Source organism: Embiotoca jacksoni, unplaced genomic scaffold, assembly GCF_022577435.1.
Source record: "Embiotoca jacksoni isolate LCO1_2020_lvr unplaced genomic scaffold, fEmbJac1.0.p SCAF_45, whole genome shotgun sequence".
NCBI lineage: Eukaryota > Metazoa > Chordata > Actinopteri > Embiotocidae > Embiotoca > Embiotoca jacksoni.
In genome coordinates, this window is record NW_027185398.1 from 625,207 (window position 1) to 652,950 (window position 27,744).

Sequence of the window (27,744 nt, forward strand, 5' to 3'; positions counted from 1 at the left end):
GAAAGCAGAATTGAGACGGATTGTCTCTCGGTCATTCGGCTGCGTTCAAGCGTGCCGCCAGACAAAAAAGCAAAAAAACAAAAGGGGAAACAAAAACAGAAGAAAAAAAAAAAAAGAAAAAGCAATGGCAGCGAATTGCCCATAAGGCTGTTTTTGAAACATTTCCTTTTTGTTTTGCAGACAGAGGCCCGATTGGGAAGACCCCCATGCACTCACTCACACACACATCACACACACACACACATCACACACACATCACACACACATCACACACTGGCACACACACCACCCGGCGAAGTGACCATTTTCAGGAAAAAGCCAGACATCTGCCAAAAGCAGAGCCACTTTAAAGTAGTGATTTTTCAACAGCTTCTTCTTCTTGCAAAACCCGTCGAGCCGCGCGACCGGTGAGAGAAACCAGATCGAGGCCGACGTTTGTTTGTGCTCGACGTCTGAAGGCAGAAATGATATTCCTCTCGTTTCGGTAGCCGCCGAACGACACTGTGCGCTTTACAGACGGCGTAGCCGTTGATGTAAATCAGGACGAGAGTGCCTCAAATTATGTTGAAACTTAAAAAGGAAAGGAAGAAGCGAAAAGGCTTCTTTTTTCCTCCGCGGAGAAAGTTTTGGAATCGCATCCATTGAAAAAAAAGAAAAAGAAGAAAGAAAAAAAAAAGGATGAAACTGGGAATTGCCATGAACAGTGGGAGAAATAATGAAATGTGCAGGCAACATGGGAAGACTGCAGAAGTTGTTGTTTTTTTTTTCTGGTTTTTTTATTTTTTTTTTTATCCGCTAATGATGTCTTAGAGGCCCAGAATGCGTCTTTTGGCCACAGGATTTCTTCCCATGCTGTTTTGTCTTGAGGGGCTGAAGTGCATACAAATGGCTTGTTAATTAAGATGGATGGTACTTCTTTAAAGGCCCATCTTCACGATAATAAGAGAGAGTTAAACATGTGGAGCCCTTGTAAGACCTCCTTGCAGTGTGGAAGTACTTGCGGAGGTATGTGTGCGATGGGGTGGCGGCGGGGGGGACGGAGAGGGGGGGGGGTGCTATTGCGTCGCACATGTATGAATGAGCATGTCATCGCCTGCCGTGTGATTGGTGCACGGTTGGCATTGTTTTTTTTGTCCATTTGTATCTGTGTGTTGTGAGAAAGAGTAAAAAAAAAATAAAAAAAGGAGCGGTACCTCACGGTCCTCCGGGTCTGTTTCCATGAATGGCCTCGGCCGGGGGGGAAACTGTCCCTCATTGTCAAGTTATTTGGCAGAAGTCTTCTTTTTTTTTTTTTACGCTACCTCATGTTAAATTCATCAACATTTCTCCGTCACTTTCTTTCTTTTTTTTTGCCCGTCAGATTGGCTTCAGATCAGGTTTTTCTTGCCTGCTGAGGCCTAAATGACGGCGGCAGATGTACAAGTGCGGCAAAAAAAATAAAAAAAGAGGAAAAAAAAAAAAGAGCGATAGATGTCGTGACGGCGACGCTAAACGGATATTTGGTATTTTCTTGGATCGGGAATGACGAAGGAGTTGAAATATGTGGTGCGCACACTTCCAGAGCTGGATTTAAGGTGGTCTTTCTATCAGATGCTATTTTTAAAATGGCATTTCTTAACGTAGCTAGTGAGGACAGAAGGTACCGTGGCTGACATGCGAGCAAACCAGCTTATTTATATAGCATATCTGTCCGTATGATAAATGTAAGTCCAATATTATTCAAAACAATAATCTGCTGGTGACATTTTTTTTTTTTTTCAGCCCGGCTCTCCGGCTCCGTTACTTAACGCGCAGACACGGAGAAGAGTATCGGGCGTTTCACCGCAACGTCGTTATTAAATTATTAAATTAAAAAAAAATGTCATTAAATTGAAGCATTGCACGAGAACAGGAGCATCAAACGGCATCAAAACGCGACGAGCTTGCAGCTGTGAAATCCAAACTTTTCTGTCCGTCGTCCCGAATCGTCACTCGAGCTCCCGTGTTATATTTTTTTCATTTGGTCAGCAGTGGTCCTGCGTGGCAGTCGGGTTTCCTCCTGGAGCGTAGGTCAGCCGCTGCATCCCCCCCCTCCCCCCGCCAGTCCACACACACACACACACACACACACACACACACACACACACACACTTATACACGCACCCTGTCCACCCCCCCACTCTGTTGCTCCTTTGCACTAATGTTTTCAGGGGTTTTTTTTTTCCACATAAACAGGGGCTGCAGGGGGTGCCTGAAGCTTTTCACACAACAATCCAACTCCTGTTTTGGATTAAAGCTGGTTTCTACACCGCCCCTCACACACACACACACACACACACACACACACACACACATCTGTCTGTACATTCCTGAGTCCTCCACTTGCTCGTGTTCAAATGAGGTGAACAGAAATTCATTATATTTGTTCAAATCTTCAGCTTCGGTTCGTTCGCGGTTAAAAAAAAACTAAAAAAAAACTTAATGACGTGCAAAAGCAATGATTTTTTTTTTTAGTAATATTTCAACCGTGGAAACCCTGAAAGTTGATCTTGTATTTTTTTCCACACTCGATAAGACGTTTCAGAAGAGATTTCAAAACGCTTCTCACTAACAAGCATGCAAAGTCTGGGATCAACACGGCCTTTCATGTTCTCGCAGCCGCATCAGCAACCACGATGGGAATCAGATCTGACGAACTGATAATCATATCAGACCTACACATGATTACATTAGTCTAATTGTTTAACCTAGATTTCCAGGTTACAGAATTAGCTTTCTGCACAGTGGGGAGGGAGGTGGGGGGGGGGGGACGGGGGGACGGGGATGTCATCGCAGATGTGACTTGTTAATAATTAGGTCAAATCCTACCAGAGATCCTTTGGCTAGTGTCTAAACCCCCCCCCCCACCCCCCCACCCCCAACCCCCACCCCCTCCAGCGCCTGTAAATCTCGTGCATTCATCACTGGTTGACAGCGAGTTTGAAATGGATGCCATAATAGTCTTTAAAGCCTCCCGCGGTCCTTCCAGAAGTCTCAGAAACCGACGCTGGCTTTGGAGAAAGGTGCCTGATATCTGCCGTGCATCACTCCGATCGAACGTTCCTCGCTTCAAATCCCACCGATGTGAAGTCTGCGGAATAATCTGCCCGTCTCGCGCATATTACATTTACGACGGCTCACCTCAAAATGGCGTTTGGAAGAAGACAATACTATAACTTTTTTTTGCACATCATCAGTCCTTCACTTAAGCACAGAGCTGTTCGGTACTGGAATAATATTCCATGAAGTAAGCTCGAGCAGCGAAAGACACTCGTGTATCTGAAGTGCAAGTGCTTACGGTGAGGAACGGTCCTTTCAAAAGCGCTAAATTGCCGACGTATGAACCCGCACGCTCTATTTTGAACGTCGGCGAGTGGTCCAGGTGGCACCGACCGCGACTTCGTCACGCCGGTAAAGAGTTTAAACTGTCGAAATGTGCTCTCGGCCGCAGCTGTCGGCTGAAGGCTCGAAGCCCGTATCTCCCGATTCATTCCTTTTCTATCAGTCGAAGGGTTACACGCTCACCGTACGGCCTGGAAACTTTCCTCTGACCTCTTTATCCTTCGTGAACATATATTGTCATCGAGGCTGAGAGAAGGGCAGCGCTTGAAAAGATGACATTGTTATCTGGGAGCTGCAAATGAGCCTTTGAATGGGAATTATTTTTTCAAGCGAAGTAACCGAACCGCAGCCGATAGACGTCAAAGAAGTTCATTATTTTGCTTCTTCGGAAGTGATATTACACATGCAGAATATTTTATGGTACAGAACTTGTACTTGTTGTCTGCTACGATCTAGATTTTCTTTTTTTTTTTTTATCCGAACTTGTTAAAAAACTCAAAACCTTCGTGTTTTTGATCTATTTTGAGGTGCAATTACAAAGCCCTTTTGTTTTTCAGTTCCTCTCCTTTCCATGGTCTGTGTGGTTTGAATGCCATAATAGGCGGTAATTGCGGAGAGAGCTGCGTGATAAGGCCGTAGAGTCACGCAGATTCGGTGGCACCAGCAATCAGAGCTAGGCGGCCGCTACGGTTCAGAGTCCATTTTTTAAGAAATCCTTTTAAAATAAAAAAGAAAAAAAGAAAAAGACAGACAACTGATAAAAAACAAAATACATTTCTCTCCACATCTTCAAAGCATACTTTTCACAAATAGGCTAATTATTTTGTTTTTTAGCTTTCATCTCGCGCGGAGGAAAAAAAAAAAAAAAAGAAAAAAAAAAAAGGGTTGTTTTGATGTTCTTCTAACCTTTTTAATCCAGAGATACAGAACGCGCTGCGTTTAATAGGCGGCTATGGTAATTTCAATGATGGCTTTGAATTGTGCTCCAGCTTCAAGGAGAGCTAAATCTCGTCTCGCCTCCATTAGCTCTTGCTCTGATCTCGCACGAGGTCTAACTCAACTTTCCGTCTGACTCTCTCAGGTAGGAATAACAGGGAACACGTTACGGCTGATTCACAGTGAAGAAGAACTCCTCAGTTTGCGCCGGATACCCGGACCGTTAAAAAAAAACCACAAAAAAAAAAGCGGCAATCCATCTCGACCTGTTTCCACGTTGCCGAGATGTCAACAGGTTCGGATGATGACCTCGTCGGTTCCTCGGTCCGTCGGATTACACGTCCCGGCAGAGAGCTCTCCGAGGGAACCTCGTTTGGCGCGAGTGGTTCGCCGGAGGCTCGAAGAGGCCCGTCTGTAGACAAACAATCTTTTAACAGTTGGTGAAGTGGTCCGCCGAGAGCACTGCGATCCCCTTTATTGAAACCACTTGTCCGACATTGTCTCTCCTCTCGTTGGTCACATGAGGCCGAGGTGCTTCGTGAGTGTTTGCAGACACTTGTTTTGTTTTGTCTGTCTCTTTCCTCTAACTTCTTGTTTTGTTTTTTTTCCTTCTTTCCACGGGCCTGCAGAAGATTTTTGGGGGGATTTTTTTTTTTATTTTTTGGGAGGTGGGGGGGGATGATCGCATCCTGACTTCTTTCTCTTTCTCTCTCTCTCTCTCTCTCTCTCTCTCCCTCGCAGTGCGTTGAGGTTTGGCCGGCGTCCAGCTTTGTCTGCTTTTTCCCCGGCAACATTCCCGTCTCCGAGCACGCTCAAATTCCTGCCTCCGGAGCGCGCTCGCACGTCGCCGGGCCCGACGGCCGCGGTCGCAAGACGAATTACTCCGCAGGCTTTTGTTTGACAGATCGAAGGCGGTTCGCGATCGCACACGTGTTGAGAGAAAGCCGTGCGGAGGGAGATCGGCTTGACCTCGCCCTTAATTATTTCGTTGCGTTTCCCTTTCTTGTTAAAAACAAACAAAAAACAACAAAAAAACTGGAGCACGGGATGGCACTTCTAGCCATATCCTCGACCCGCTGAGCCCCGCGGCTTCTCCGGCTCCATAAATCTGGAGCCGAGAGTCGACGACGGTCTGTCTAAACAGCTGAGACGACCACGAGGAGAGGTAGAGGAGGAAGCGAAGATGAAGTGAAATAATGACGGCCTTTGTCTGCTGGTATCTGGAGCCGCGGGAAATGAATTGTCTCGGACGCGGCCTCCTATCGCCCGGGTCCCTCTTTACAGTTCCTCTTTCATAGCGGGGAATTCATCAGACGTGCGCGGATCACGCCATACGGTTTTCAGATTAAGTAAGTCAAACACAGACGCGGGGCCTGGGCTTCATCTAGACGGTGGGTAATCCATTCCCGAAGTCGAGCGGATGACAGACTCCATCACACAATACGGCGGCCCCTTAAACAGAGCAGGAAGCGCGGTGAACGTATGATTTGGGTTTTTTTTTTCCAGAATGCCGCTTTGGAAGTTTGATCCTCTGTTGAAGGTGGCTGTGGGAATTATTGAGGATGTCCTCGCCGACCCGTACGGGCGCGGCCCCTCGAAGGTTCCAGTCGGCGGTTCGACGGGGTCGCGACCTCTCCGTCTGAACACCAGAAGGCTCGGCGAAGACTCTCCGGGAAACGAAGCAAAGTTTAGCCTTCGAATTCTTCCGCTTCTGTCGGAAAACTCTTGCGAACCGGCCCAAACTGTACCGGCCCTCGCTTCTGAGCCCGCACGAGGACCGGCTGGAGCGTCCCGCCGAGCGTAACCTCAGATAACCGCCGTGTCTTTGCAAAACAAACGCCGCTTCGCACCTCAACATTTGATTAGTTGTGCTCATTTGTTTATCGTACGTCATTGTAACGAGTTTCAAAGGGTTTTTTTTGGTGTCGACTCTTTTACGGCATTGCAAAAATTCCTTTTGTGCCATTTCAGTGTTTATACCCGGCCAAAAAGCCTGAGTAATTTCTTTTAACAGCATGCGATTCTGGCTCTGGCTCGGCGATGAAGTGTTGTATGCCGGATCGCTTTGTGATCACACTTTTTTTTTTTTTTAAACGCGGGCTTCGAGCACATCAGTGGGGGGGGAAGAAAAGCAGATGATGCAAAATGGAACCGTTCAATCTAAGACGACCGAGTATATAACGAGAGCTGGAAGTCGGGAGCTTCCCCCGACCTTTGACCCCCGAGTCGTCAACAGCGTCTAATGAGACAGTTAATCATTTTGAAATGATTGTTTCCTGCAGGAGGCGCACCCTGCTCCAGTGTTTCTTTTTTTTTGGTTGTTTTTTTTTTTACGATCAGATGATGTCAGCATTTACAGGCCAACTGTTGCATCAGTTGCACTCAGAGGTCGCTTTCTTTTTTCTTTTTTTAGGGGGGGGTGGGGGGGGGGGGAGAAAAGTTCGTACTAATGATGTGAATTTGACCCTTTTTTCCACTCGGAGGTTCGTGGCGTTGGACGGAGCGAGCGTGCACCGTATTACTCATGCAAACCATCGCTCACTTAATTAATCAGCCTTCTTCTCTCGGTTATTAAAAACAACTGAGTCGGTAACCGACAAAATATGTGCGCAGCCTACACGGGACCGTGTTCTAGTAATAGATCTCCTGCTCCTGCAGCGACTCCCCTCCACCCTCCACCCTCCACCCTCCCCTCCACCCTCCCCTCCCTCCTTGTCTGTCTGTCTGCAGCCGACTTGGCAGGACTGCAAGCATGAGACGTTTTTTAAGTGGGAAACATATGAAAAACCTGTGCTACTTCCACTTTTTTTTTTTTTTTTTTAGGTGGGGATGCGGGGGGGGGGGGGGGGTGGCTTCTTCTTCTTGCTCTCAGGGATGCAGGTGATGTTTTTACCTTCACCGGGAACGCCGGTTTCTTCTCACTGCGGTGCAATTATTTGGGGATTTTCTGTTACTCGCGTCTACTTTTGCTTCTGTTTTTTTTAGACGGTTTAACGCGGAGGGTCGGTATGATTTTAAAGGGTCAGTTCGCCCCCAAAATACTCAAAAGATATCGTCTCATTTCGCCCCGACGGTCAGGTGAAAAAAAAAAATCTGAAATGATTTTGCTGTTCAGTTGGCAGAAATATATTCTCCCGTGCTTTTGCTGCGACGCATTTATTTTGGGGGGGGGCCGCAGCAGGACGTTTCTCAAAACCTCGGCGCATAAAAATTAAAACAAATACCCGCGCGGCTCGACGAGCGGGAGGTTCAGGAAAAATATGTCTTTTTGTAATTCGAGCGGAACGGCCTGTTCAATTTACATTTTATGAGCGAGAGAGGAGACTAGATTACATAACACGAGCTCAGACATCTAAATAATCCCACCTGTCATTCCCGCGTATATCAACGCAGGCTGTGGGAATTTTTAGCGACAAGACTTAATTTATCTCTGGAAGTACGAGCTCCAGCCGAAGCCTCCTGGACAAATACCTTTCCATCACTTACGGCCTCATAATCGACAGCCGCTTCAGGAACCCGGCTTGACGCGTGAATCATTCATACCTCCCCATAAATAATAAAACCCTGGCAGCCGGTTAGCAGCACCTGCAACTTGAAACAGTAGTTCGTGAAACACAATCTTTTACCTTGTAAACTAATGTGTTTCACCTGCGGCCCCCCGGGGCCGCGGCAACTGGGTCCGCCGCTGCCCGCCCCCGCCGCCGTACGCCCGCAGACAGGTACGAGGGAACAAAACCCTCTCTTACCCCCCGCCCTCCCCCTCCCCTCCCCTCGCCCATCCCCCCCCCCCTCCCCCCCCCTCGCCTGACCTTGCTTCCTCTCCTTCCGATGAATTTTTCACCAAAGCTCTTTGATACGCTGCCGTCCCCGGGGGGGGGGAATGCAAACTGGAAGCGTGAGGCGTAATTATTTCTCCAAACTGCACTTCTACCCTAATTAGTTCACTCCTCAGAAGTGGGCCGTGCATTATTTACACATCAAGGGGACACGCGGGGCGGGAGATAAATATTCATTGTTTGTTGACTTTGCCCCGGTCCCTCGGCTCGGGCGCGAGTCGAGTCGAGTGTTTATGCCGACTTCTGCATCGCCGGTGCCCGGGACATAATCCGTCTCGTTCCTCCGTAATTATCTCCACTCACGCGGGCGGGCGGGCGGACGGACGGGCGGACACCAGCTCAGTTTCAATAGGTGGGACGACGTCCAGATGAACGAGCGTTCGCTGATGAGGTTTTCTCGTGACCTCGCGCGGAGTCAGCCTCGCCGTGTCACAGCAGTAAGCAGGAGAGAGCATGTTTTATTCAGACAGGCCGTGACACCATTTCAGTCATTTCTCTCCCCTCCAACCCCCCCCCCCCCCCGAAACGTAATTTCTGGGTCATCATTAATGAACTGAGCTTTTCTCCGAAACGAATCGGCGGCAGCTGTTTTCGAAGGGTTTCCTGCTTCTGTTGGTTTGCAGAGCAGAATCTGCGGGACACGTTAAGGCTGCTTTTCCTGTCAATAGCTGCGTATGAATAGACCGCCGCATCTGACCCCCACCCCCACCTCGGTGGTCATACGTCCTTGAGGCCCATTGTGCGCTCCACAAATGCCCGCTGGGAAACTCTCGTCACCTCGAAAAAAGCTGCGGCTCATTGTCGACTTTTGACAACTGTTCCCCCCCCCCCCACCCCACCCACCGCATTTCCTATTTCATCTCGACTCGTCTGTGTGGGTTACAGGAGGGTTGTGAGGGAGAGGTGGGGACATCTTGTGATGCCTGGCACAAAAATTACCATAATCACAGTCAACATTAATGGAGATCCTATCACTGGAGAATTTAAACACGGCTTTTCCATATTTATAGAAGCAATAAACAGAGAATGCGCAGCAAAATGTCTGTTATGATTCAAAAGTGAGCCATGTTTACTGGCTTTGAAATGCATATTTGGGTTAGTTGGATGAGGCGGGAGGGAGGTGGCAGTTTAAGTTGTGGGATAGGAGTGGAAATGTAATATCGCCACAGCAGACACAGAACATCTGAAACCATAAATGTCTTCACTCTCACTGTCTCCAGGGTTTCCACTTTCCCTGTGATGTTTGGACAGCCAACTTTATTTCTTTCTTATTTCTTATTGTTTCTTATTGTCCCGTGAAGTAGTATAAACTATCGCTTGTGTCCACATTTTTTTTATTATTTCTGTTGCTCTTGTAGGTAGTTTGATGTTTTTTTGGGGGGGTTTTTTTTGGGGGGGGGGGGGTGTCTTGTCAAACATTTGAGATGATGGCCGCTGGTGTTGGAGGATGAGGCCTGGTTTTGTAGTCTGCGTTTGAGTTACTTTCCACACCGAACTGGGTAAATCATTTCTTTGCGGACTTGGCTCCGTCCTTCAGGGCACTGTCACATTGAAGCCAAACGGCAACCAACGGTGACGTCACCCGCTGGTTTGTGAACAGTCGTTATAAAGTCTCGATTTTCTGATTTTGGCCGGCGCCACCTTGCTAGTTCGGAGCGGTTTGGAGTCAGAAGTGACCGTATTTGGACGAGGTGGAGAGGAGCAGGCGGTGGGTCTGACTCCATCTGATTTACAACCCAAGGACATTACGCACCGCCCGCCGATAGCTGTGACCTGACTGCAGCACATGCCTGTCAATCAAACAGACACGCCCCCAAAATCACAGCTTTTTTAAGCTTTTTTTTTTGTTGTTGCTATTTTCAGGGTAATTTCACAACCTTCACTTCTAAGCTCATATCTTGGTCATAATAGTGTCGAACCATTCATGCTATATCTTGCTTTTTTTTCAGGACAGCCGAAACCTTTCACCATTTATTTTGATAATACAAATATTTTTTTTACATTAGCCTTCATAGGAAGGAAAAAAAAAAATGAATTTGTCTTTGCCGTCTCTGTCTTCTCACCATGAAATATTGTCAGTAGAGATATCTTCATATAGTTGTGTAGAAGAGATTGTCTAGAATCTGATCGGGTTAATTGAAACTAACGACCTATCCAAAACCAAATATAAAACCACGAATCGTTGGGGATCCATAAGTTTGCTCCACGTGGTCCTGTGTAAAAATGACAAAAGGTTAAACGTCACCTTGATTTACTCGAAAATCACGTAATTTATACCAACATCTGATCTAATCACAGGTTTCCCCTCTTCCCACTGCTGCATGTGCATTAAATTTAATTTATCAGAACGAGTCTCTCGCTACACGGGACAGAGTTTATCCACATGGGGGGTCTGTGGTCTACTGTAATGTGTGTTTATTTTGCTTTCTGAGACTTGAAAATCATAATTCCCTGAGCTGCAGTTAGTTTGCGCTACTGTTACACTCTCTGCAGGTCTCGACGGAAAAGAGCCTCAAGTCAATTTGTACGTTGTGCAGTTTCCATGAGTTTCCAGTGGCAGTGGGCTACATGAGGTCTACCCTCGACCCACAATGCAGTTCTGGAGATATGTTAGATTATGGCTGTTAAAACATGTGGGTTCAACTGGTGTCTGGAGCAGCACCAATACTACGACTGCTCCACGACTACTTATGTCACGACAAACAAATGTTGTCGTCTCTTTTTCAGCTTTCCGGTCCATTTGAACAAACTGCTCGTTGCACATTTAAATATTTGAAATTTTATACAGCAAAACATGTCAGAAGATCTTGATTGAACAGCTAACCAAATATAGCTTGTGCATTTTGGCTTTGACTTATTCCAAATAAATGATCTTTGGATAAAACAATATTCAGTCTACTTTGTTTTTGACCTTTCAAGGCAATACACCGCACTTCATAATTTCACAGTTTTTCCCTCGCCGGCCTCTCTGCAGTCGGGGAATGATGAATTTCCCCTCGCTAGCACAGCTTCTCCATCTTCTGAAATTCAAGAAGATGGACACTTTTTTTTTTTTTTTTTTTTTTTTTTTTTTTCTCTTCCTTTCTTTGCAGTGAACTTAACAGCTGTAGCAGGCGGACCGGAGCAGTTTGGCAGAGCTTTAATGGAAACTGTGGTGTTTATTCTTCCTCTGCAGGTGGAGATCACGCTGCAGGACGTCAATGACAACCCGCCCATTTTTCCTAATGACATTCTTGACGTGACCATCGAGGAGAACGTCGGAGATGGCTTCAAGATAATGCAGCTAACAGCCACGGATGCAGACGAGGTAATGGCTCCACGAGTTTCTATTCTGTCTGACAGTGTTTTTGTACTTTTCCTTGCCCGTTTTCCACACCGCTGCTTTCAGAATAGATATCCTGGGAGGGAATCAAAAATATGCTCAAAATTTCTGTTCCAACGGTGTTGAAACCGCTGTAGCTTCAAATGGGTTTTTCTAGTCCAACACAGCTGTCAAAATTTAAAAAGGAGTCGACATTTAGCGTCTTCACACTGGACCATTTTCAGACCAAAATTGCAAATATTCAGGGCAGAAAAGCTTTTGAAAATGTATTTAGTCCACGGTAGGAAACTTTGCCTGTATCCTGGTCATGATAAAGTTAGTAAGCGTCCATTTTTGTTACTGTTTCCAAATTTAAAGTCACAATCTGCAATAATAAACCCAATAAAGCGCAGAATATCATACCTATTCACGGGTTGCTAAAAGGCTGAGACCAACCTGACACCACTACAATCCTCCTTAAGCACCTTTATTATGACCCACAGCTCCATTTTAAAGCGAAGTGACCTCTAGTGGTCGTATAAATAATGACAATCCTGCGTCCCGGAGAGGTGACCCGGTTCAGATGAAGTCCATGTAATGCGAGTTTGTCCTTGTTAGGAGATGGCTGCTTAGGTGGTATGGTCCGATACGACCGTAGACTTTGGTGCTGGAGAACGATGTTCGCTTCCCGTTTGCAGCCACGAGTTACAAAACCAAGTTTTTCCCCCAAAAAAATCAATTGAAGATAACTTCACGGAAGTAATGACTTAAACACAGAACATAGTTCGAGTCATTATTTCAACCTAAACCGTTAACTTTCCCAAACCACAGGTGCTGATTTTGGAAAACACTCCCGTGAGTCATAAAAACAAACAATCTTTACAGTCATATGGATTTGGATTTGAGGACTTGTTCAAATTAACCGTGATATGAGAAGTAGAGTGGCCAATTTCAGCCATTTAATAAAAAGTCGTAAAGCAAAAATAACATTTTTGGTCACTTATGAGGCCAAAATACCTTTGTGTTTTTCACAGGTGGTTGAAGACGCTGCCTTTGGCTGCATGAAATTGTGATCTTAGATGACACAAAGTGGCCGCAGCACCACAAACATACAGATCATCAGGTTATAACAGTCTGTCTCCATTTATGGTCCTTTGGTCTCCCGTGTTGACGTTATCGGACATGTTTTTAGACCGTTCGTGTCACCCGGCATTAAGGAGAGCGACCAATCGATTGATTTTTTTTTTTTTTTTTTTTTTTTCGCCCCGCCGCTTCTGACAGTCCCTCGGCGGCCCCCGTAGTTCACATTACATCACCGGCATCACTCTCAATTTCTGAAAGGCTCCATCTTCAGCTGCTTTCGGCAGGATATGGACATTAAACCCTGCAGTGAGCAAAGCGCAGGCCCCGCCGCCATCTCAGAGGTCTGCGGTCCGTCGCCCGAGCCAAAGGACACAAGTCGAAGAGGAACGGAAAAAAAAAAAAAAGGCCGGCCGTCGAGGGGTAGAGAGAGATTAGAAAGAGGGAATATGGACTCACATTTAATGTTAACTTATGAGGCCACACGTTTTTTTTATTGCACAGCTGTTGCCTCACTCCTTTCTCCTCTCTCCGAATGTGAGAAAAGTCGTAGAAAGTCCCACTTCTGGCCGTGCCTCCTTTTTTATCGGGATACTATATCGACTGTAAATCTCAGACCTTGGAGGTGGGTCGGCCTTTTTCAGTGGGAGGATTTGAGGACCTTATTTGATGATTTTCTGATTTCAAAGCTAAAGTAGTCACAGTTTTGATCTTGAAAGGTTTAGCATATGGTATTGAAATCAAACGGCGCAGTTGTTCACTTTTTCCTCATATCTAGAGAGTTCAGAGGCCTGTAAGCCCGAGCTGCGGTCCGTAACCTGAAACCTTTTAGTCATTAGTAGAAAAGCAAGCATTCATTTTTACAGGCGCCGATGTGCACATAAGAACAATCCAACTAAAGAGCTTTCATTCAAGACGAGTCACATTTAGCTTCCAAGCGGGGGGACTCGACTGAAAAAGAAAAACGCGGACACTTAAAGGGAATGGAGAAGAAGCCTTTTTAGGAATTACAGATTCTAGCGATGTTTACTCCAAACTTCAGCGCTGCCATGAATAGGTCGCTAAATAGAAGCCTGTACTTCATTCCAGCTCTCGCTGGGAGCCAGATACGAGCCCCGGCCAAGTGTTTTTGCCCACATCCTTACGCAGGAAACTTAAGTTGCGCTGACATTAAGCGTACAGAACGCGTTGGAGCCCGTGTTGAGAAAGCCACATGTGTGAGCCAGTGAGAGGCAGCCAAGAGCGCAAGCTGTTGGCCAGCTGACGGGGCTGAACTCAGACATCATAATGATCCCATCCAATTTTAACAGTGCTACATGTGGGATTCATGTGTGAGGGTATTAAAATGCTGTTTCTACGCATCCGTTTTTTGCTATGCCCATTTCCACCAACCCCTCCCCCCCCCCAAAAAAAAGGAGGGTGGGTGGGTGGTGGCATTAGGGTTGAAAGCAAATCAATATAAAACTTTGCCCCTTTTTCGAATGTAAGTTAGGCCTCTGAAAATGTTTCTCACCTCATTTAGAAAAAAAAAAAAAATCTGCAGCCTTTTTTTTTTTTTTTTTTTTTTTTTTTTTTTTTTTTTGTGTGTGCTTTTGGAGAAACTGCGAGTGTTTTATTAGGATTCTGACCTTATGTGGAAAATATGTCACAGGTAAAAAAAAAAAAACTTGAGGAATGAAGAAAAATGCAACAATAGGGGTTTTAAGAGAGGTCCCTGGAAGTAAGTGCAGCCTTCATAATGAACAGTAATGTGTTCCAGAGGCCTTGAAAACCCACTAACCTGCTGCACATTTAAACACCGGCAGAGCCACCGGGTGGATCATCCCTCTGCTTTCAGGGGCTTTTTTTTTTTTTTTGTATATCTTTTAATGTCAGTAACAGCACACTGCTTGTTGTCCTGGAGTTATGAATTATGATTGGCCGGCTGGCTCGGTCGCCGCTGTTGCATTCAGGAAGGCGGCTAACTCTCCCACCCCCTCCTACCCCCCCCCCCCTCCTACCCCTCCCACCGCCGGCGCTGTTTGCTTCGCACCTCTCATCGGGGGACGGCGTGCTCCCGAAAACCACTCATCTGCTAAATGAGTTTCCTTCTGCTCCAGCCTGGTACGCTTCGCTCCCCGGTACGCTGCTGTTTAATTGGTCGGTCCTCTTCCCCAAACAAACCCCTCCGCGTCTTTGGAGAGCTGTAAAGTAGTCGTGCTCTCGAGTGAAGGTCGACAGGTCAAGAAGCGTCGGGTGCGGAAGAGCGTTGTTTGTAAGATCTGAATTGCTTGTAAAGATAAAGAGACGGGACAATTCGGGGAAGTTAAATGCACTGAAATGAGAGTTAAGCTACTTTTATAGGTGTGTAAATACTCGCCGGTGCCCGTAATTCATATAGGTATGTGCGAGTGTTGGACTGCGGCCCGGTTGGACTCCTTGCTCGGCCTCTCCCACCTTCCTTGCTCTGCCTTTGAACCCGATCAGAAAAATTAATTGGCAAACCATGGGTGTTGGGTTCTGGACTCGAGGCCCGGGTGGCTAATGGGATTGCCAGATCTGGAGCCGCTGATTGATGACAGAAGGGTCCTTCGATGAGCAAGAACCTCCTCGCTCGGTCCTCCTCGTTTTTGTTTTTTTTACTGGACCTGGATCTCAGACCGAGTCTCTGGTAATGCAATGAGACACGAGGTCAAGAAGACGGAGGTTTTTATTTGTCGTAAAAACAAAAAAATAAAAAATAAAAAAAAACAGGCCACGGGAAAGAGATAAGAACTTAGCCTCACGTTATTGACTCCGTCTGAAGCTTTCGACGGACGGCCACATGTTCGGGCCGGTTTCATTCTGCACAACGTCTGTAAAACAGACAGGAGGTAGAAAAGATCATTTTTAACTTGTTTTTTTTGTGACAGACAAATTGTTCTCCTCAGATCTGGTCAAACTGTGTGAACTTTAAAAATGAGTCAAATACTGACTCCACATGTGCTCAAGTTTTTAACCTTTTACCATTCATTCCTGCGCTGGCAGGATGCCAGCTCTCTGCGTAACTCCCCCAGACTGCTACTGAGGAAAGCTACGTGCATTTGAACATGTAATATACTGCATTTATGGTCTTGTTTTTGTTGTTGTTGTCATTTTCAAAAATAATGCGCCGTCATGAAAATAATCCCACGAGCGTGAGCATTAGATAACAGTGTGGCTGTGGCAAATGGTGAATGTAAACTACACCAATGGATTTTTTTTTTTTAACTACTTGGAGGCAGCAATAAATACGTATTTGACATATTATCACCAAGCTGAAAATCAAAAAGGAGAAAGCAATAAGTTCACAATAGACCTGAAACTTAAGGAGAGAGAGCACGTTGCATTTTGTGTCAAATATTTGGGGAAAAGAAACAATCGTTACTTCATATTTGCAGACTTTCTGAAGCATTTCAACGGCCTCTGTTCCCGATTTTTACAAATAAAATTTCATCTGCTCAACTCTCTTGATGAAATCACTCCATTCGGGAACGAGATATAATGAGAAGTGAGAGCCGGGTAACGTTACGCTACAGCGCTGTCGTAAAGTTTATTTAAGACGCAGCTCGTCATGTGAGAAACATCGTCCGCCGGGACGCTCAACGTGTCGGTATGCAGATAAAAACCGTCTCGACGCAACACCTCCCCTTATAAGCCTTCCCATTGTTCAGGCGGGATCAAAAAGCATCACGCAAACATCAGGCATAGCTGAAAGCGTCTCTTTTAGCTTCGCTCTTAACCGACTGAAACCGGAGCCCTCGCTTCAACCTCGCCGAACGGCAGCAGCTTTTTGATGTTGCTTTTTTCTTCTTTTTTTTTTTTTTCTTTTTTTTGGCAGAAGACACAGAGTGAGACAGTTGTCTGATCTCTCATTGTCCCCGGCACAAATATAAACGTCAAGCTCTGTCGTCGGCCTCCATTCACTCGTCCACTCGGCTCTCCTCTTTCCAAAGGCTCCCTCCCTGTCTCTCTCTCTCTCTCTCTCTCTCTCGCTCTCTCGCCGCAGCGATCGCATGCGTCACGGCGCTTCAACTCGTCCGAGGCAGCGAGCGATCTATTAGTCGCATTTATAGAGGAACACCGCGGCAGCCAAAAGTTCAAAGATGAAGTGCAGGTCTCGCCTGAATGTTCTCATTCAGCTTTCTTTCCCTCGTCCTCCGTCTCGTGTGACCGGTCCTCTTCGGCGTCGCGAATGACACGTGTTCCCTCGGGGAAAATGTCCTTTCATCTGTACGGAGGTGCTTTGTGTTTAAAACCTACCGCGGCATGTCTTTTCGAGCAAATCAGAAAATCCACCCAAACAATGTCGTCGTAATCGCAGCGCAGCGATTTGCCTATTCCGTCTTATTCTTTCTTCAAATTCTGGAAAAACTTGACCCTAGTTTGATTTCTCGTTTTAAGAAGATAATCCCGTTGAGGCCGAGTGAACAACGTGAACGACTTGATGAGACGGATCGAGCTCGAGGCTCGTTTCACGTTGACGAAGGTCAGACGCTGCAGATGTAATCTGTTTTCGTCTCTTCTCTTCGTCTCTTGTGTGCGTTTGTGATCTGCTCCACGGCCCTTTTGAAATCACGAGCCTCCTCTTTCCGGAGTGTCTCCGTGAAGAAAGGCGCCGTGAAGGGTTTCATTCATGCCGGACAAGCAGGTAGTTTGATCTGGATGCGTGACGGGCGTAACGTGTCGTAGACGATCTGATTTCCTCCCAGAGAAAGGGGACGCTTTGATGCCTGTAATCAACGATGCGCTTTCCTCTCCCGCGTCCTGAGAACGTAACTTTCCAACCAAAGTTCGGCAAAGTACGTGCGACCCTCCTGGCTCCGAAAATAAACACCAAAAATGTCGACTCAGCATTTCTGTTCTGTCCTCAGTTTTTTTGGGGGGGTTTTGTGCTGTAAAACATCCAGATTTACTGCTGAAAATTCATGCTTTCCTTGCAAAATCAGTCCGAATCGTGACCCTACTGTTCTCCCCCCCCCTCCCCCTCCCCTCCCACTCCTCCCTCCCATCCTTTAGGGTCCCAACGCTCTCGTGACGTACACCATCATCAGCGGGGCCGACGACAGTTTCCGCATCGACCCCGAGTCCGGCGACCTGATCGCCACCAAGAAGCTGGACCGGGAACGCCGTTCCAAATATTCCCTCCTGGTGCGCGCGGATGACGGGAAGCAGTCGACCGACATGAGGCTGAACATCACGGTGAAGGACGTCAACGACCACACACCCAAGTTCTCCCGCGTCACGTACTCGTTCGACATCCCCGAAGACACGGCGCCAGGTAAAGCCATCGAAAACGAAGCGTTCACGCACGAAATGCGAAGAACGGCTTTGAGGTCGTAAGACTCGGGGAATGTTTTACCTTCGGGCCGGACTTGGACGGCTCTGTTAAGATCATCAGCGGCCTCGAATTATAAAGAGAAGCTTCTTTGTCGTACGAATTTGACTTTTTTTTTTCTTTTGTGAGAGTTGGAGCTTCCCTAAAGCCTCTGTGTCTTCCTTGAGGGGAAAATCAAGACTTTAGTGGGTCAAAGGGACGGTAACTGAGATTTGATTTATATGGAAATCTATCAGCAACAAGTAGGATTTACAACAATACTGACATGTGCCTGGCACAGCTGCTTTTTCCCTCTCGCCACGTCAGTCACTGGAAAGTCTGGAAATCAAAGGAGGAGGACGCGGTGTCAGGAACGGCATCACGCGAAGCACTAAGAAAACGCATAATAATTAGCTGTTTGATTAGCAGTTGAACCGAAACGTCGTCGGTAAATGAACACCAATAAAAGGTTTCGGGTTCCAACAATAATTCGGTTATTTTAGGATCTGGCGGCACAATCGCCGAGTTCCTGATATTAATAAACCGCTCTAATAACCCCCTGCAGACATTTTTGTTCTACAAGAGCTCGTAAAGTCGTAACTTCTCGCCTTTGGCTGTCGCAGGCTCCATCGTGGCGGCGATCCTGGCCAGCGACTCTGACTCAGGGGTGAACGGGGAGGTCACGTACTCGCTGGAGGACGACGACGAGGACGAGACCTTCCTGCTGAACCCCGTGACGGGAGTTTTCAACGTGACGCGCCCGCTGGACTACGAGACTCAGCAGTACTACATCCTGACGGCGAGGGCCCGGGACGGCGGCGGGCAGGTCAGCGCGGTCCGAGTGTACTTCAACGTGCTGGACGTGAACGACAACCCGCCGATCTTTAACGCCAGCGCGTACAGCGCGTCGGTGTCGGAGGGTCTGCCGCCGGGATCCAGCGTCGTCACGGTCGGGGCCCGCGATGCCGATGACGGTACGTACATGTGAGGAATTATGTGGGAGGTGGTAATCATTTACGTTTTGTGTCCATGTCGCTGTCACTATTTTAGATTTGCCACAGATTTGCTCATAATGACAGCATATTTTATGATGAAAATGACAAGTTTGGTAACAAAGTTACTCTATTTCAATACAAAATTCAAGAATAATTTAATAATGTGCATATTATATTGAATAAATATGATACATATACCAAATAAGGGTCAATTGTATTTTAACAAGTAGCCAGTAATAAACCATTTTCCTTCCATATCTGCCCACATATATTGGTGATATCAAAATATATTGAATAAACTTGTATCAGCCAATCATGCACTGATAAATATATGATTGTTGATGCCTGCCATTCAGTCCTCTCAGTATATTCATTTCATTATTTTTCTAAGGATATCACTGCTAAAATTCAAATATTCTATTTGCAATTTTGCTCATTAGATCTATTTTGTTTGTCATTATCAGATTTGTATTTAATTGTAAAGTTAATTGACAGTTTGATCATCAATCAACGTCACTTATCAGACATAATAAGAAAATATATAGTATATGACTTTCTGTGGGGATTTTCCACGACTATATTTAGCAACATTTAGCAATAATGATCGAGGAATATGTCCTAAAACCGCTCTTTAAAATTGTTCTTGAAACCTCTGTTAAATCAAGTCCCGGCGGTATCTCTGACGTGTTAATATGTTTAAGGAAAACCAGCTCGGCGTGAACGTTTTAAGAAATATCATAGTGCGTAAATCAAGCGTGATTTGGCCACAGAAGATTAATTTAATGTCGGCCTGTCACTGTGTTATGACAGTCGGTTACAGAGAAGCTCTCAAGCCTACATTTAATGTTTCTTTTTTTTTTTTAGTTTTGAGCCGCGCGGTGAACGATTCGATGAAATACAACGTCTTCAACGTGTGATTAAGTGGCCGTGGAGTTATTTTCCGAATTTTCAGGTGGCGGCTTTTTCTCGTGTTTTGTGAAGTGCCGTGCGGTGTTCGAACAGCCACCGCTGCGCTCCACCGCTGTAATTACCGCTTCGGCCGGGCCTAATGTGGTTATTGTGACCTACATTCCTGGGAAAACGCGCTGCCTGGTTCTCAACCGGAGTCTGGCTTCTCCTCTCCGCCGTCCACATGATCTGACCGCGCCGTCCTCCCAGATATATAGCTGCCCGTTTTTCCACTGTCAAAATAAAACGCCGCCATTGTTAGCACTTCCTAAGCCCTGACCCTGCTCCCCTCACCCCCCCCTCGACCCCCGGACGTTTGTCTCCGGACGGTGTAGCCTAAACTCGGATGGAAGCGGCTCTCCGGCTTTTGATAAGGGATTACTTGTGTACTGTAAATACACTCCGGAGTGTGGGAAGGTGCCGATGTTTTCCACATGAATACCCCGTTGAGTTGAATTACAGACGCTCAATTTAAGCTCATTTTAACCCCCTCCTTCCCCCCCCTCACCCCCCTCTTTTTCAGGGCATTTCTGCGGATGAGGCCAGATTTCAAGGATAGATAGTTTTGCTGCATCCATCCGCTCAGTCATCGTGCAGTTATTATGTCATTTAAATAAACGCTTCGATCGCGAGGGGTTTTCCGTCATTTTTTGTTGTCAGTTGAGGGAAGTGGTTTGCAGCGGTGTTTCTCTTTCGACAGCAATCCGTCACGCTGCATGAATGGACCGTCCGCTCGGCGGACAAAAGAAACAAGCCAGCTGTTGCGCGTCCACAATTTGCGGAAATGGATGTTGATAACGCGCATAAAGAGCCTCGATCCAACACAGTACAGAATATCGAACGATTAGATGTGGAACAATAGACGCCGTTCAGCATCCGACCTCCGCCGCACCGTGTTCTGCTTGTTATCCGTTTGCTTTTTCTTATTCAGGGTCATATTAAATAGTTCTGTCAAGCTTGATTTTAAACTCTCAGAGAGCAGATCGTTTGTTTGCGTCGTTGTAATCTCCCGGAACGGTTTCAGAAATCTCCGTCTGTCTGTTTGTCCTCCACGTCCCTCCGATGTCCCGCCTCCTTCGAACTCAGCAGGTGTGACTCCGAGGACTCGAGGTTGGGCCTTTCTGTCCGATATTATTATTAATATCGAACGTGGAAGTGAAAACATTGAGGAGCAGCGGCCACGTGCTTTACTTTAACTTTCGCACGAGCCAAAATCAAATGAGATGAAATAAAATACAATTTGTCGTGACGTTGTCGAGCGTGTCCGTACCTACGTCCTCAGCGGACTGGTCACAGCAAGGAATCAATACCGCCAAACAGGCTATTTTAACGGGCATTGGACTGGTTTATCTAATGTGGCTTTAAAAGGTCGCCATAAATGACGTGTAGCGTTTGTCTTTTAATGATCTCCCCGTTGGCGTGTCTTTCAGGCCCAAACGCTCAGCTCCTCTACAAAATTGCGTCTGGCGATCCCCAGGGCCACTTTGTCGTCACCAAGGAAGGCGTCCTCCAGACCAAGAAGGCCTTGGACAGGGAAACCCAGTCTTTCTACAACTTGGTGGTCACGGTCAACGACCTGGCCCCGCCTCCCATGACCCGCTTCACCAGCACCGCCCAGGTGTCCATCATCCTCCTGGACGTCAACGACTGCCCGCCGACCTTCACCTCGCAGAAGATGACCTACATCCAGGAGAACACGCCAGTGGACACGGTGGTGTTCGCCGCCAAGGCCGCGGACGCCGACAGCGGGCCCAACAGCTACGTGGAGTACTCGCTCAGAGGACCTTTTGGTAACAAGTTCAGCATCGGCACGATCGACGGAGACGTCCGGCTGATCGGGGAACTCGACAGAGAGGAGCTTTCCAACTACACGCTCACCGTCGTGGCCACAGATAAAGGCGAACCCCGTCTCTCTTCGACCATGGACGTGACCATGATGGTCCTGGACGTCAACGACAACACGCCGAGTTTCTCGCAGAACATCTACGACATCGAGATCGAGGAGAACACGCTGACGGGGACCGACGTCATCCAGGTGTTCGCCAGCGACGCCGACGACGGCACCAACGGGCAGATACGTTTCTCTATCTCCGGCGGGAACGCCAACTCCGATTTCAGGATCGACTCGGTCACCGGGGTGATTTCAGTCGCCAAGCAGCTGGACCGCGAGGCACGGTCGTCCTACTCGCTGGTGGTCCAAGCCGCGGACCGCGGCAGCAGCCCCCGGGTGGACCGGGCGACGGTCAACGTCGTCCTACTGGACGTGAACGACTGCTCGCCCGTGTTCGAGCTCTCTCCTTACGCCGTCAACGTTCAGGAGAACCTCGAGAACCTGCCGAGGAACATTCTGCAGGTCGGTGTTTGTTTTGTTTTTTTCATTGAAATTTAAACAGTGTAGGACACAATTAACATTCACAGACGGGTTGCGTTTTGAATGACAGTCCTAAGACCTTAAACAAGCTAATGCCTTAACCAGATTTGTAGTAATACTAACCTAATAAGTGCAGGTATGTGAGCGGTATCGGTGCATTGAACCGCTCAGCACGGTGGTCCTATTTGGCCAGGACGGGTACCTGACCGAGATGATAAAAGAAATGATATATGACTGCAATTTGCTCTGCTCAATTAGGGTTTCACCGAAATATGAGACTCGGCTAAATTGCATGACGAGGCAATTAAACACACGAACCAGCCTGACGACTAAATGAGCCATACGTAAAAAGGAAAAAATGGAGGGGGGAAACACTGATTTCCAATGACAGAGCGGTTCCATTTTCTTTCTCGTGTGTACCTTTTCAGGAAATGAGGGTATGTGGTGGGAAAAGATCCAGACGTACCACACAAGAGTTTAAGTCTGAGCGCTGACTGCGGGCGCGCACGGGCAGGAAGTGCTGCAAAAGCCCACGATGCATTTGGGCACAGGGCGAGGGAAAAAAAAAAAAAAATCGTATTCGGAAAGCATTAAATAAACGTGGGCGCCGAATCCTCGCGGCGGCCCGGAGTGGAGGACGAGTCGAGGACACGTTTGTGACTTTTTTTGTGGAATTCCTGGTGAAGTCCGATTAGACAAAGTGAATAAGTAATGATCTTCCTCCCCTCGATAATTACCTTCGCCGTCACGGTGCCGGTGATTAACCACTCGGCTGCTTCGCTGGGACGGCTCGGCGAGGACAGCGGTGACGCTGGGTGACTCCCATTTAAATGAAGGTGCTCAACTAAACACCATCGGGGGATTAAAAAAAAAGAAAGAAAAAAAAAAAGAAGAGGAAACCTGGTAATTTGCGAAGACCGTTTTTGTACCTTCGGGAGATGTCGCCGAGGTTATGGGCTCGGTGTCTCCTCCCCGACGTCACCTGTCAACTAATCTGTGTGGTTATTACACTGAGGTGTCAAATCAAGTTCATTTAAATGGACCCGAAAAACACAAGTTTGATGTGATGGAAGTATATTGACAAAGGGGCCTGTACCAAAGAATCATTTCAAGATATTTGTCTTGATGTAACTTTTATGGTTGTTTATTATCCTGAGGAACGAGTACAGAAGAGTGCTGTGTCTGTTCTTGTCATCAACTCCACTCTGTGATGTCAGCTGCACATTAATATCTTCAGTTTGCCAACACAAGCTGCTTGTCATAACACTACAAGCAGGACTGCAGAGGCCAAAAACCGAGAGCATGTTGGATTGATTTTTTTTTTAATGCAAAATGAAATGAAAAGCTCCATTGTGTCAGTTGAAGTAATTATAGTTTGCTTTTTAATAAAAAAAAAAAATTAAAAAAAAATAAAAACATTTTACATACGGAACATGATCAATAACATTTGATGACTCAACGGTTTGCAAAATGATTAATATCAGCCCCGCCATGACAACATGAAATAGTTGATTACACTTTAATGCATCAGTGTTAATAGTCCAAAAGTGTAATAAGTATAATGGAAATACTCAAAATGCTTTCTTACTCACAAGAGGCAGTACCACAGTTTAAATATACTTTGTTAATACTCTGCTTTCAAAACTTCAATGAAGTAAAAGTATGTAAGTACTATCAGCAAAAAGTACTTTAAAGCACTCACTAAAGATGCAGAATCGATATTATTACAGATGCCTTAATATGTAAGCACCAGTTTGATGATGTAGCCGGCTACAGATGAGCTCATTTTTGAAATTTAATTCACCGTATAATAATGAAAATTGTAATTTTAATCTTTATCTGCCAAATAACTTGTAATTGAGTAAAAAGAACAACATTTCCCTCTGATATGTAAACTCAAAACACTAAAGTACCTTGAGTTCATGTGTTGTTGTTGTTTTTTTTTTTATATATATATTTTCTGTTTTCCAGGTGGTTGCCAGGGACGACGACCAGGGCGCCAATGGTCAGCTCAGCTACATGCTCAGCGGCGGGAACGACGAGGGCGCCTTCAGCCTGTCGTCCAGCGGTCAGCTGAGCCTGACGCAGACGCTGGACCGGGAGTCTCAGGGGAAATACGTCCTGCTGATCACCGCCACCGACTCAGGTACGGGAGCACCGGACGTCGGTCCGGAGCTGCTGATGGCGTCGCCACATGTGTCCTTCGGTGGGCGCTGTTGAGTTTTAGCAAAAGCTCCAAACTTGTTGTGTAAATGAGTCTCCACACGCTGATCTGAGAAAGGATATTTTCACGAACCAACAGAAATGTCAACAAACGGCATTTTGATTTCACAGCGTGCACAGAGCTCCTTTGGTGTGGCACGATAACTTAAACACCGCGGAGAGTTTTTAGCTTTCAAAATAGCGGGTGTTTTTTGGGTTTTTTGTTTGGGGGGGGGGTTGTTTTTTGACCTCTTCCACAGAAGTCCTTCCCTCTCGCTGGCTCCGATTCAATAGCATCCTCTGTTTATTTGGATACGGCGGTAGAGCTCGTTATAGCCAGATAAAAGGTTAACTTGTTATTGCATGGAGGCCAGTTAATGTGTAGTTAAAGGAGTACATGCGTATCCCGGGCTGCAGCCAAATCACATGGTATCCCAGTTAAGTATATGTTTGCCCCCCCCCGAGCTGCTCTCTGGCACGGCCGTCACGGTCTTGAGGGTTGGTTCTGTTTCATTCCTGGACTGACCATGTGACCGTTCATAACGCTGTGTATTTTTGACCGTGCACAGACTTTATGTGAGAATTGAGACGATGCTGCACAGAGAGTGTTGTTTTGAAAAATGTTCGACACTTCGACTTGTGAAAGAAGACTTTGGAAGGATATGCGTTACCGTTTCATTTGATTAACTTGATATTTATAAGAGGGGGAAAAAAGAGCCTTTTTGAGTACATTTTTCATATTAAAAGACTCCATAAATCATAAGCCTGAAGAGCCCATTTTCTGATAATCAGATCATAACTAAAGCAAATTGAAGAATTTTTTTTGGTGGAGGTTTTTCTGGCTCTGTGTGCTGTTAGGAGGTCTGTGCCACACAGACAAAGTTGCCCAACAAGCGAACATACTAATTAGGCTTCGATCTCTTCTTGTACGCTTCACCAGAGCTCCATATTTAGAGCCCTGACAAACAATTCCAAAATATTTTGACAGGCTGTTTCAGTACAGTGTTGAGGCAGAAAAGAGGGATTTGGGGGTTAGAATATCAAAATATAAAAAAAAAAAAAAACCATAATCATAGTACAGGCCAAATTGCCCGGCAGCGTTTTCTCACATTTTTGAGGCCTCGGCTGAGACGGCGGGGGGAAATGGTTCTCCCAGGCGGCGCTATCTGGCAGGACAATTTTTTTTTTTTGAGAAGGTGGATGGGGGCAGACATGTCTCCGAGTCTGCCGTCTACCGTGACCCATTTTCAACCGCAAGGCATTCATCTCAACATGTTAAAGTCCGCCTTTGTCTTCCTGTGCTGCCCTATTTGACTCGTTTCATCCCGAAAACACCATGTAAAAGACAGAAAAGGAGGATTCATCATCCAGAGGCTTCAGTCTGGAGAAGTAAAGATTTTAGATTATCTGTTTGTCAAAAACATGCTGCTTCGTCGTGTTTGGTGCACTCACTGTCCCCTACAAAGACTTCACCATGACACAAAATAGATAATTGTGTGCTTTAATCAGTCCTTCTGGAGTTTATCAGACTTTGCAATTTATTTTATTTTTTTCTGAAAAATTGCGATGTAATTTGTTGAGTTTAAAGTGAGTTTAATGCGGTAAAATTGCGGTAATTAGAAAAAAAGGGATTTTTTTTTTTTTTTTTTTTTTTTTATCTACCTGATAAAGGAATAAATATGTAATGACCTTCTTTGATAATAATCATGCTGCACATCACAGAAATATTCTCACCTATTTCAATTATTTATTGAACTTAGAAAACCATGGAGCAAAAAGTTACTCCAAAAAAAAAAAAAGTATCTTAAAAGTGATGCAGATGTGTCTGTGACTAATATAGACCTCGATCACATCAGATGTCAAAATAAGAGCATTAGATGCTGTTAAAAATATTATAAATTCGTAGGCATACTGTATGCACAAAATCAAAGTGGATTTTAAATACATCATTGTCTCTGCATCGTGCTCCCCTCCTCTCTGGACGTATTGTCAGTGAAGGTAAACTCATTGAGAGCTCCAGGAAACCTCTCCGTTGTGCTAACTGCTAAATCTGCCATGAAATTGACGGAAACAAAAGGAGCTCACCGGCTGCTGGTTTCTCTTTATTGGTTCTGGCTTTGGGAGAATTCCAGCACAATTTGGCAAAAAACCTCCGCAATTATTCGAAAATTCCAGCTCAGCCTCCCAAAAAAAGGTGTTTTACAAGGTTGAGAAGAAATCTGACATATTTCAGTTTTGTTTTTTTTCCCCTCTTTACTTTCTTGTTCATGGAAAGTTTGTTTGCTGCATTTCTGAGTTGACTAGTTGTGCAGATAAAACGAGATATTTGTTATTAGCTAATCTTGTGTTTCATGTGCCCGCCTTGGTTTTTGACAGCTCAGTACAGATCAGAATCAGCTTTATTGGCCAGGTGTGTTCCACAGGTTAACAATGTACTCACAAAGACAACAGTAAATAGACATATGAAATATAAACAGACACGTATGTTTACATCCTTCAAAGAAACAAATCCAAATGAAAGTATGCAAGTTAAGTTTGAAAAAAACAAAACAAAACAGATTTAACTTCAAGTGAAGGATTTAATTTCAGTAAAAGTAAAATTAAGATTGCACTGAGGAGATAAAACCGTTTTGTCTCGTGTATGGACTCAGAAGTCAGTGCATGGATGCACATGCGTTTATTCCACGTATGTTTATATATTTGTGTTCGGTGTGGTGTGTGTGTGTGTGTGTGTGTGTGTGTGTGTGTGTGTGTGTGTGTGTTTGTGCGTTTTGTATCAGTGTGTTGCTTCCCGAGTCTGCATGTGGTGGTGAGAGTGTCCTCAGGTGGGCGGGGAGGGGGGGGGTCACACATTGACATGCACAACGTTTGACCACATTTATTAAAGAGAAGGCACAGTAAATCCCTTGGCCCATGCCTTCTTAATGGCCAATACGGTCGCATAGAAATCCCACGTCTTTCACATCCAGCCCTGCAGCTCCGTCGCTCCACAGTGTTTGTATGTGGGTCTTTTGGCTGGTGGAGGGAGCGGGGGCTAAACAACCGCTTAGCAGATAAAGAATTTTAATGACCATCCCCTATTTAAGAGCAGGATCTTTTATTTCCCCGAAATGGCTCCCATGAATTTGGTGTGTAAACCCTCCAGTCTTCTGGAGGTTTTTTTATTTATTTATTTTTTTATTTTATTTCCTCTGACTTGATCAGTTGATCCGTCAGTCTCCGGGGGCTGTCATCGGGATTTAAACAGGAACTACAAATCCAATTTAATCCCAGCCGTTGTCTATAAATCTCCGTCATACGAAGCGAACACGAACACCGACGTTAAAACTCGTCCGGTCGACCGCTCCATCGCCGTCCGGACGTTTTGCCACAATAAACCTTTAACGAGGCTCCTCGTTCTG

General features: G+C 45.9%; 1 protein-coding gene across 1 annotated transcript in view; it reads left to right on the forward strand.

Annotated features, from left to right (window-relative positions):
- The window catches only part of fat4 (FAT atypical cadherin 4), a 105,365-nt gene that overhangs the window by 42,115 nt on the left and 35,506 nt on the right, over positions 1-27,744 (forward strand). The window contains 5 exon segments of the mRNA XM_069169447.1: positions 11,308-11,439; positions 17,530-17,791; positions 18,451-18,801; positions 21,201-22,123; positions 24,113-24,287. Of these exon segments, the coding sequence (XP_069025548.1) occupies positions 11,308-11,439; positions 17,530-17,791; positions 18,451-18,801; positions 21,201-22,123; positions 24,113-24,287 (1,843 nt within the window).